Source organism: Colletotrichum fructicola (genome assembly GCF_000319635.2).
Source record: "Colletotrichum fructicola Nara gc5 chromosome Unknown KSG_Nara_v1_contig02, whole genome shotgun sequence".
NCBI lineage: Eukaryota > Fungi > Ascomycota > Sordariomycetes > Glomerellales > Glomerellaceae > Colletotrichum > Colletotrichum fructicola.
Genome location: NW_027094052.1, coordinates 1,200,765 through 1,212,522, shown reverse-complemented (window position 1 = coordinate 1,212,522; position 11,758 = coordinate 1,200,765). Strand labels below are relative to the sequence as shown.

The 11,758-nt window shown below is 53.6% G+C and overlaps 2 protein-coding genes across 2 annotated transcripts; one reads left to right on the top strand and one right to left on the bottom strand.

Moving 5' to 3' along the window:
• Nucleotides 1-319: 319 nt before the first annotated feature.
• CGGC5_v003064 (uncharacterized protein) lies at nucleotides 320-1,426 on the top strand (the record flags this gene model as incomplete). Its single annotated transcript, XM_032032001.1, has 1 exon — nucleotides 320-1,426. One exon carries the CDS (start codon nucleotides 320-322, stop codon nucleotides 1,424-1,426), a length of 1,107 nt encoding a protein of 368 aa, XP_031888770.1.
• Nucleotides 1,427-3,015: 1,589 nt separating this feature from the next.
• msy1-1 (Mechanosensitive ion channel protein Msy1) lies at nucleotides 3,016-5,595 on the bottom strand (the record flags this gene model as incomplete). The annotated part of the gene is made up of 1 exon (XM_032031999.1): nucleotides 3,016-5,595. The coding sequence occupies one exon, from the start codon at nucleotides 5,593-5,595 to the stop codon at nucleotides 3,016-3,018; it is 2,580 nt and encodes an 859-aa protein (XP_031888703.1).
• Nucleotides 5,596-11,758: the final 6,163 nt, after the last annotated feature.

The window sequence follows — 11,758 nt, the reverse complement described above, 5'->3', positions numbered from 1 at the left end:
TTATATCGACGAAAAGGTTTCCAAGGCCAATGGTACGGTATATTACGACAATAGGGCCTATCAGCGACCTCTTTACTTTGATATGGACAAGTGGACCTATGGACCGTCAGACGTTATCCCGGCTCTGTACTCTACCAGCCTTCTATCACCTAGGAAACAACAGCAAGCGCCTATGGATACATGAGGAAGACCGAAGATCCCACAGTGGCCATTGGGTCCGGCGCAAGATATTGAAAAAGCGGAAGAGATCAGTCGCGAGGTCAATGGTAGTACCTTGGAAGCCGGCAGGGACTATTACACGTCACTAATAGGGATCAACATGCAAGGCCTGAGCTTCAGTAACAACTCAACACAATACGAATTCAACTTCGAGTCCGGATACATCGATTTCAACTGTTTTATGATCACAAATCAAGCATCACTAGATGATCTTAAGAAGATGACATATCCCGAAGATGGAAACTCGACAGGCGGTAACCTTTGGAAAGATTGGTCGGTGTACTGGAAAACCCAGAAAAAGGAACCAAGTTTCAATGCTGTTACCGTCAGCCCAGCCAGCCTCTTCGACGATCCATATCTTCTATATGCAACTCAACAAGTCTCAGAAGATCGAAATAAACATGCTGTCTTCAACTGCACTACTGCCAGAATCAACCTCCGAACCAGCTTGATTTGTACAACTCAGGGATGCAGGCCACAGCGACAGCGTCGAATACGAGCACTGCAGATGAGCGAGGGCGATCTTGACCGCCGACTGACTGCTTTCCGAAATGCCGTTCGGGAGTGGCCACAAATGACAGCCGTGGTAACAGGCAGTGCATCTGCAACAGACAACTACATTGCTAATGACGAGAACGCCTACGGCCCTCAATATGCCCAGAATTGGACGGGAATTGACAATGAAATATTTTCCAGACGGCTCACTGCAGCTTTCAATACTGTTTGGGAGGCAGGATCAGACGAATATAATGTTACGAAGTCGTCCTCAGCCTTACCGGAAAACCCCGCCGATTTGTGGACCAATCGAACAGACGCAACAATCACTACGACCGAACCGGCATACTACGTGAATAGACTATGGGCAGTCATCCTCATTCTTACAACAACTTTTCTACAGCTTCTTGCCATTTGCGGTCTGGTCCTAAGATGCTTGATCCGCGGTCCAGACATCCTTGGCTTCGCCAGTTCTCTCACTCGGGACAACGCCTTTGTGCCAGTATTAGGCGGTTCATTCCAAGGCGGCGCAGAGCGGGCTAGGTCTCTCGGAAAGATGCGAGTTCAACTTGCAGATGTTCAACCGAGAGAAAGTCGCGGCTACATTGCGTTGAGTGCCGTGCCTCCGGTTGGTTCCGCAGGAGCAGGCGACAAGGCGTACGAGGAAGAGGGGAGTTTGGGACAGTTGAAGGAGAAGAGAATATATATGTAGCGCTGGTTTGATGTCTAAACCATCGATTTCTCTGAGCATACATTAAGACTTTAGGCCATAATAATGAAGAAACATCAGGCCTCAATAGTTAGTGAATCTCAGGTTGTTCGTCCATAACACATTCTTGACCGGCACAACATTCAGACCGGAACCACCCTACCCTTGTCGCAATGATGAAGGAATCCCGCTCGGAGCTCTGCTAGACGTAAACCGTCACCTCGGTCGGTGGTTCGGCATCCCCGACACCTTGATGATTCCCATTGCCACCACCAACGCCACACTCACTCTCCCGTCAAGCCCCATGGGTTGCAATCCGATTGCATCTGACAAACCAAATCAGCTGACCGCGCATCAACCACGAAGAGGCGTTATCTCTGAGTATCGAAAGTGTCATGTGAGCAAAGTTTCGCTAGAAATGATGTAAAATCTAATTAGTTGAACGCCCATGGCAACCGCGATCTGGGACTTGATAACGGCGTACTCCGGGGTCTAGGTTTCTCCTAACACTGAGAGCATAAGCCTTAATTGCGATCAAATAGCATTAATGGTTCCATTCGTGCCTCGTGTTGTTCGCCACAGAAAGTGTGATTTTGAGCGTGACTTGGATGAACATACACCTCGTCAACTTCGATCCCATCTCACGGGTGCAGCTTTATCAGATGATTTAATACTTAAACCCATTCATCCCTTCCTAATCGTACATCAAATACCACCCGTAATCACCAAACGCAACTACCTCAACCAAAATTCACGATGAAGTTGATCCTGCTCCTGTCCGCAATCGCTCTCGTCGGAGCCTCCAAACGTCCCGACCCAGCCCCACAACACTCTAACGACACAGTTCCATCTTGGTGTAAGCAAACCCTCCATTCCTGTAAACCTCAACATGTGCTATGTCTGACAAAGCATATTTCTAGGTTAATGAGACATTGTGCATGTGAAGGGATCGGAATTTACCTTCGATATGGTAGAGGGGAAACGCGTAAGGCTCCGTTTAATCGTTCTTGGGAGAGGATGCATCGCTGACAGAACGTTAGGCCTGGTCAGGCGGTGGCGTTGGCTCTTGTTGTGGATGGACAATACAAGACTGGTTCATTTCTGATACGGCGACGAAGATGATGATCACCGGGGCTCACTATGGGGAGCATGTGAAGGGGGCAGATGGTGGCACCAGGAAGTCTGACAGTGAATTATGAATCGAGATCTCTATTGGGTATTCTACCCCGATTTCTTCTATCTGCTCTAAAGGAAAGGGTCGTCTCTCGCCTCTTTCGTAACTGCGTACCACACTTTTTATCAATTTCTATTCCAATGACAACTCGAAGACTGGACCCTGGGTAACTCGTGCGGGCCACTCGTGCGGGCCATGACTATCGTCCATCGTCGTCTCCCGTCGTCTCCTATCGTCCCTCCTATCGTCATTGTCCTTGTTGTTGCTGCTGTTGTTGTTTCGCTTCGCTATGAATGGGTTCGGATTATGAATACCGCATTAAGAATAAACCAGTAAGATGGTATCGAGCCTTGCCGTGTGGAACATGGCTGAAAGGAATGAATATGGAATGGAGAAGGTCATAACGTTCTGGTGTCGTTTACACGATATCACCTGTCCTCGCCCTGCTGGAACTGCGCGGCCTACCCCAGAATTTACGCCGTTGAGATCCGGTACCGGAATCGATACTCTGTCTTCCGGGGTGCGCTACCGAACTACTGCTCGCAACAGGCTCGAGATCAGCACGCTCTCGAATACTCTGCAGACGAGAAACGTGGGGCTGCTGCGCCTCCCTACGAGATTCGAAGACGTCCTGGAAGTCGCTCCAGTTCTCGTCGACAAAAGGAACGTTGCCGCGCGAATCGGCACGCGAGCGAGTAGCCACGGCGCGGTGCGGAACAGACCTTTGAGAGTGGCCTCCGTCGGGAGTCGCAGGCGGGCCGTCGCTGGGGCCTGCGTTGCTGGCGGAGTTGTAGGATGGAGGAGGGGCACTGCCAGTCCAGAACAAGGGGTACTCGCGGGAACCACCAGGCTGCACCTGCCAAGGACCCTGCATGCCAAGGTCGCGGATCTCGGCCATGAGCTGGGCTGCAAACTTGTTGTGTCTCTGGAGACGGAGCAGTTCGTTCTGGAAGTTGGTCTTGTGGAAGAAAATGAGGTTCATCGTGAAAGACTGGACTTCGTTGAGGGTTCTGACTTCGGTAATAATTCGAGGCTGGTAATCGCGCTTGTTGTCGAGGCAGAAGTTGAGCATGCGGGACTTGAGCTCCTCGATGAGAGCCGGGTCAGTGCCGAAACCAAGCTTCAACTCAATGGGATCGGCGAGACCAGCAGAACGACGTTGGTTGAGAATGAAGAGAGTGTTGAGCACGCTGTTGGGAGCTTGAACGATGTGACCCTCCATCTTCTTGAATTCGGTGTACAGGAGAGAAATCTCAGTAACGTAGTAGTCGTCGCCAGTTCCGAGAGTGCCCGTGTTGCCGTAGATAGTGACACGGTCACCGACATCGAAGGGGTGCTTGACGAAGACAAAGATGATGGACTGGAGAAACTCCTGAGCAGTAGCCTGAAGCATCCAAGCGAGACCAAGGAAACTAGAGCCAGCAGAGGCAAGGCCGGCGGCGGCGGAGCCAGAGAGGATAGAGATAAAGACGATGATGGCAATGATGACAATCATAAAGAGGAAGACCTTGTCAAGCTTCTTGATGACGGAGTCGAGATCCTTCAGGGAGGCAGCAATGGCCTTGCGTTCCAGGTGAATTTCGTTGCAGGTTCCCTCCATCTCGTCCATGGAAATATCACCGTTCAGATCCTTGTCAAAGATGCCGAAAGCGTGCTCAGCCTCCTCCGCGGTCTTGAAAGCGACCTGCATGTCCTCGAGGTAGATAGTGTCTTGGCCTTCCTTGACCAGACTGCGGAAGATGAGACGGGCCAGTGCGTGGGCAGAACCTGTGTTACGCAGCATCTCATAGACGATCTTGCGGGCATGGTTGAAGGCAACCTTTCGTCCTATGAAATCGTTGCCTACACGGGCTGCCACGCCTCCAGCCTTGTTAAAGGCGTAACGGACATTCTTTCCAACGACGCCCATGGGGGTACGGGAGCCTGAAGGACCTCCGGTTTCGGTCGTCTGCCAGATGGAATCCTCGCGGGCGATGCGCATCTTGGAGTGCTCGTAAAGGTGGACTAAGTGGTCGATGTCGCTCTTGTTGGTCTCGATTCTCTGGACGTAGGTACGCTGGTGAAAGGACGTAGCGATCCATTGGATGCAAATCTTCTCGACCCAGTTGAGGGCAGCCAATACCAGCAATGCGATGATAACCTTGCGGACGATGTCGATCCATTGAAGTGTGGGGAGGTCGGACGAATCGCCATCGAAGCCGTCCGGAACGACGCGGTGGTCCTCGATAATAGGGGAGAATGAGCAAAGGATGGCAAGCATCCACATAAAAAGGGCAGTGTGAAGTTCGAGACCCTGTCCGACATCCTTCCACTTCTTGTGGTTAGACGACCCCATTACAATGGCAATGCCGCCGAATATGAGGGGGATGAAACTCGTAATCATGCGGGAAGTCCACAGAGAGCACCAGATAACCTCAAGCCAGATACCGAACCAAGTCAGATAGACACCAGTTGCACCTCCGACGGTGGCGCTATCGGGGTTGACAACAAGAGCACCCATGAGAACGGGGATGAGTAGGAGGGCCGCTCCGGGGATCATGTAAACCGTGTATCTGAAGCATCGGGGAAACTTTCGAAGCCACTTCCAAATGGCGAAGGCAAAGGCGCCGGCCTTCTTCTCTGGTGGTGGTTTCTCTTCCTGTTGATTTGGGTTCAAGTCGCCCGCGAATACGTCTTCGGGTTCGCCCTGGTGGGTTCTTCCTTTGTGAGAGCGACCCTCGTGCTCCTGATTTGACACAAAGCGTTCGGCGCGCAGTAATTCCAGGTCGTCATTTAAACGAGACGCCTGCTCCCTCGTGCCGGAGGGGGACATGGTCTGGGGGCGCATATCGTCGTCACCCGGCAAGGGCAACAGCTGATCCGTGTTAAGCCTCGACATCTTTTCACCCTGCGGGGGCGGTTGTGAAGGCTCCGTCGCCGTTTGTAAGGAGTCGGACGTGTGGGCGGAGCCCTTCTCGTCGTGCACCTCCGAGTCGGAGCGCTCACGATTTGTTGCCATACTGGGCGGTCTAGCCGCGTTGGCCGTGTCAAAATGAAGACCGGGGACGACAACGGACGACGACAGAGATGGAGGATGAAGACGAAGACGAAGACGATACCAGAGATGAGGGTGGTATTGGGGGCGGAATGGTAATAATAAAAGTTGTGATAAAGCCCAATTGACGTAGGACTAATAGATTTTCTGGAGAAACCGGTGAAAAGGTTGAATGACGAAATTCAACCTGGATGAGCAGGAGGCGACTGTTTGGTCTGGAACCGTTGCGGTCGCTGTATTTCTCGGTGTGTCGATAACACCGAGCTGGCTGTGCAAGATCTGAGCTTAGATCTGACCTTTTCAGCCAAGAAGAGGTGAAGTTGTCGGTCGGGTATTCGGCAGGAGCAGTCCTCTTTCCCCGTGGGTGAATACCTTGAAAGAGAAGGTGCCGATGGGGAAGGAAGAGGAGGGACAAGACTGGGGAAGGAAGCTCTGAAGCTCTGAAAGGGAAGGGACGTGTTGATGAAATATCTTGGGTAGGCGCGACCGGGATGGCACCAAAAAGGGTAACCACCAGCAAATGTCAATCAGTCGCGGGAAGGAGCACAGGACAGTGGATCCTGGGCTGGGACTGGGACTGGGACTGGCAATGGGACAATAGGAAACCCAGCGCGGAGCGGAAATCTTAGCATCAAGGGCGCGGTGCGGTGGCAGCAGAGGCAGAAAAAGCTCCAGCATCTCCAGTCTTTGCAAGTCCCTGGCCTTCTCGGTCATTTAAGAAACAGGGACTCTTCGAGGGAATTATGGAGACCTCATGGAGTCTGGCCGTGGTGTGAACCTACAACCCCAGCAATCCCGTGTTTGAGCTCAATGAACCAAGAGCGCGCGCGCTGGGACGTGGATGGGGGGATCCAGTTTATTCCACGCCTGCATCTCTCTGACTCTTGTCGTCGACGGTCGTCCTATCGACTCGCCTTGCCTCTCTACATCTGCACCCTCCTTGACGGCGGTGCCCAGAAAAAATTGGGTGACAGGATGCTGATCTCTGCTTGGGGTCCGTGGCTCGCTGGTGGCTCGTCATAACATTAAAAAAAAGAAGCGGGTCCTCTTTTTTAGAAGCACTGCCAAATGTTAAATGGAACCGAGCAGAGAACCGAGTTCGCTTCCATTGCATCAGGGAGCTTGGGCCGATTGCGATGGCTGTGACTGCGGCGGCGGCAGGCAATGGATCATGAACAGCACTGTGGTAGCTGAGGTACGTATGATAACGACAACGGCGACTTACGACGACCACGACATCTGCTGCAGCTGCTCATCCGATCTCCCATCCGACGTGAGACGGTCCGGGCCCGTCCATTTGACAGAAACGACTGCGCGGACAGCGACCGGGTTGGACGATGCTTGGTGTTTTCTTCTCTCTTCATGCCCATAACCCCCACCAACATGGCACCGGGATGTTGCTTCCATCGTTCCAGAACCACAACCCATCCTTCTGCCCATCCACAGGCCACAGCCCGCGGAAGTCGACAGCCAGGGAGGGAGCTGGAGCTCAGGGGAGGGAGGAGCTTGGGATTTTTTCTGTTGATTCTGCAATTCTGCAAAAGGGGGGGACCCTGAGTTCAGATGGAAATATCTCTTTTCCCCGTCAGGTTGATTGCTCGGGGGCACCGCAGTGGGCGATAAGGCGATGGCTGGTAGCCGCGTTGCAACATTGCAATTAACTGAAGCGAGTTTGTATGGGTTCCATTCTCTTCATTCCTGGATCCCGACATCTACACCGAAAGTTTGAGGGAGGGAGGCAAGCTCGCGTTCTGCAGCATGTGCAACAGCCGCAACAGACATGCATCCTGAGGCTTGCAGACGCGCATTGAGGGAAGGTGCATAGGCTGGCTAGCTGGAGTTGCATGCATTTGATGCATTGTGTGCTTCCTGCCGTCGATCGACTGCCGTGACTGCCAACTGCCTGTCTCCCTCCAACAGAAAGCAGGTGCGGCGCACCTTCCATCAGACTAAGGCAGGTCGACACCTTCCTTGGCCATCTGCCATCCCGTCGCGCCTTCCGCCATGTCGGCTCACTGTTTCCTCGCGCTTTCCTCGGTCCACGGCAGGCCTAACCTGCAAACCCTCTAGCGCCTCAATGACCGTCAACGACACACCCAGAGCACCCACCCGTCGTCATCTTCGCCATCACCAACACCAACACCACCATCATTGCACATGCACTCTGCGGAGACCATCGTCAGTCACATCCACAGATCCAGACAGAACTCTGCATTATTGGATTCCCGAACGCCAGCAACAATGCCCAAGGCTGGCGACCCACGGTCACCTGGCGGCCGATAGCAAAGCTGAAAAACAGTCCCACTGGGAATGAACCCACGATCTACCATGATCGCGATCCTGCCCGCCATCCCACGCGTCTTGCACAAACACCCACACACTTTATCCCTGGCACACCCGGACATTGAGATACTGAGGCTCTCGGCCGCGTTGCACTGAACCGTCCCTCCCGCGAACAGACACTCGCCGATCACCTGTGCAACTGCCGCCGGTCTTCCTCCCGAGCAGCGGCAGCCACGAGCATATGAAGGCGTGCCAGAAGCAGTCGAACTACACATGGCCGCAACTACCTCCCGGTGCCAGTGCAAGCCACCTCAACAGAAACCCTAGCGCGATGGCGGCGGCGTGGGTGCTTTAATCACGGCGGAAAACCACCGAAGAGGCCGAGCATAACCACCGACAACGCCAGCCAGTGACGACAGATGTATTTCACAACCTGTCCAAAGAAACAGAATACCTTTGCGAGGATGGGAAAATACAAGAGTCCGAGGCGCGAAAATAACTGTCGAGCAGCACTAATCAAAGACCAAACGGGCCCAAATACGAGAACCGCCGCCAATCCATTCCTGGAGCAGCACCCTTCGCAGAACCGGCGTGTCTTGGCAGCGGCATCCGCTGTCGGGTGGTGCGCGACACTGCTCGACGACTGCTGCTCCATGCTCTCCAATCGCGAGCAATTGCCCACGGAACATTGATCGATCCCGTCCACTGGCAGCAGCCCGCCCCAGCGTTTCCTCCTTCAGAATCAGCGACGCACCCAAGCTGTGAGGGAATTCATTCGGCGCGGGTGAGGGACCCCCACTCCCAGTCGACCCACCCGCCACGGCTGACGTCACTTGGTCCTCCCATGTTCCGCATTCGAAGACGGTAAAACTGGTCCTTTGCCCGTTTTTCTTTCCCCTGCCAAGACTCCAAGGACCCGGCGCTGAGCCCCTAATCATGTTCGGCCCACCGACCCCCGAACCTTCTCGTCCACTGTTTCGATGCTCCGATGCCGTCACTGTCCTCCGTCCCTGCTTTTGGCGCGTCCACAACAGTCCGACGACATCTTCAGGCACGGAGTCGCAGTCTGTCCGACTCTTCGACGCTCCCCCAGATTCTCTGGGCCTGGACTCTCTTCTCCGCGGGTCCAACGCGAATCTCGGAGAACCAGATCCATTGTGAATGCAAGTGTATCACTCACAGATGGCCGACGACCAAGATGACAGCAGCGATCAGATGCAGGGAGCCCAAGGGTCTCATGAACTGCTGATTCATGCTTGATGCCAATGCTGCACGACGCAAGCCGTCTGCAGTCGCATTTTCGGCCGTTTCAACCACCACCATTTTCAAGACCAACATCAATCAGTCCGTGAAACAAGACCTTATCACGCCTCACCACCCATCCATTTCCAAGAAACGCCTTCTAGCGCCTCCAGAATCCGACCCTCCTGAAAATCTTTCTTTTCGTGCACCTCTAGCTGCCTTAGCGCGTGAGATATTCCGACCCTCACACCCCAAAACCACCACGTCACCGACGGCTTACCATCTTGGGCGTCCCGCTCGTCCGTCGGCCGGCTACTTTGAGATCTTTTGCCACCACTGTCGCGAGTCACATTCCGGCGGTAAGGCACCGTACCACCACCGCCAGGCGTGGAAGGTATGCTGAATGCAGGTACCAAACCTGACTTTGCCTTCTGCGCCGACGAATTTTTCTCTCGCCCGAATTCCCAAAATAGCTCCCAAGAGGTGTGCTAGACAATTGAAGTTGGTTTCGACGGGATAGAAAGGCAACTTGGCCAACATGTGAGCCTCAGTTCATCGCAACTCAACCGTGGCGATGCAGCAAGCCATCTTGGCAACGAACACAAGCCAAGAGTCTCCAATTCAGGTCACCAACCGGCGGAGACGACGACACATCAGCAAATGTCGTCATGGCCGAGCTGCAAAGCAGCGCGCGAAACCACTCAGATGCACCAGAGGCATTCCAGCTCTCATGTCAAGCTTTGTGATCCCAGGCGCGAACTGCGCACATCTCCCGAATAGTCATCCCACGCCCGCCTTCAACTCCCAGCGTAGCGCTGATCGGCGTGAATCCCAACCTGACAACTCAACAGCAAGCAGCTTCCCTGGCCCAAGCGGCCGTCAAGGCAGGGAATCAATCGTCGGCAACCGCCACATTCCCGCCCGCTTTTTTACAGTGCTTTTTTCACAGCCGATCTTCAAGCTGTCGCAACCTTGACCTGACACCCATGGTTTAACTCTCAAAATAAGATGAGAGAACTGAACCAGACCGCCTAAGCCCTGTTCTACTCGCTGAGCTTCCCGGACGGATGAGAAGACGCGGCCCAGGGCCCGTGGTGTCTTGCAATCCCAACATCACGCCTGCGTCCCCGGCGTTCCTTGCCCTACCAAAGCTCCCTGTCGTTCTGTGAAGCCGCCGGGGAACAAGCAGCCGCCCGTCTAGCGCAAGTGGCTAAACAAGCCCAATCGAGAGCCGCGCGACGTTTCTTCACATGCGCAGGGTCACCTAAAACCCCTAAACCAAGAAGCCCACGTACGACCGTGTGCGCGATAACGGGAATGAGAAAGGGGAAGCGAAAAAAAAAGGGGGATCCAATGAAGAGAGTTTCCTTATCTCTGCGTCTGCCCGCAACGAGCACGCTATGCATCATGCTGTCTCGGGTCCATGCCCCCTTGGATCTACTCTAGGTGAGGTAACTAAGCTTGCGCCATACGGGCACTTTGTGATACTTTTCACCACAACGACAACCTGCTCTTGGCGAGATGGTAGTTGTTGCCAGATATGCAATGCAACTTTCACGTGCAGATGCAAGGCATATTTGCACCATGACTCGGGAGAACCAAATGCACATTTGAGAGGGAGATAATTCCGATTCCGAAATTCAGTCAGCGTCTCAGGGGTTAGGAGCAGCGAGACAAACATGTTTGGTGGACATGATGATTGGACCTCCTCGTAGCCAACTTCATTATCCGCACGACGTCGCAGACGAGCGAGGCTGAGCCGCCTCTCGTCGCTCCTCTCGGGGCTCAACAAGTCTCCGGCCGGAGCCCAGCCAGCGGTGGTGGAATCGCTGGCTGTCGTGAATGAGGTTCCACGGGGTGAGCCAGCCCACTTCCGATCTCCAGCGTCCTCCGCTGCGGCGCTGCGCTGCGTGCAAACGAGCAAACGAGCGAACCCACCGACCGACCGTGAGTGACCAGGGATGCCCAACACGCAATTCTCGAAACCCGGTTCTAGATCCCTCCTTGCCCTTTATTTACCGAGATCACACTGGAGAAAGGGCAGTGTGGTCTTCATTTCCTTCAACCAAAGACCACCCAAATTTGACTTCCGTCTGCGCGGCTGCATTTCGTGCTGCTTGATGAATTTTGAGCTTTTACACCAATAGCGATAGGAGCCGCAACGACAGCAAGATTGAAGACGACGATAGCGAATAGCAGAGTGTAAACAAGTTCACGGGATAGACAGGAGTTTCTCTTTAACAAAGCTTTTTGGTAAATTCTGGTCTGTCTATTGGATGGGCCGTTGTTTATCTGCTGTTTTTCCATCCTGGCAGCGATCCGCGCAAACAACCCCATGTCTACTATTCTTGGGGCCTTTTTGGTACTTTCCTGTGATAAACACCTCACACCGCCCTTTGCCGTGGTCATCTACAATGGTACGATGAAAGCAAAATCTAGAACCGATCCTCGAAACCGCCATAGGTCTCAGTCACAGTAACTTCCTTGAGATCTGTCTTTTTGACCCAGGTCTTGCTTGCAGGCGCAATGGTTTTGCCACCAAGCTTCATGACCATCGGCCGTGCCATACTCTCTACCCATCGCACCTTCTCGACCCAAAGCC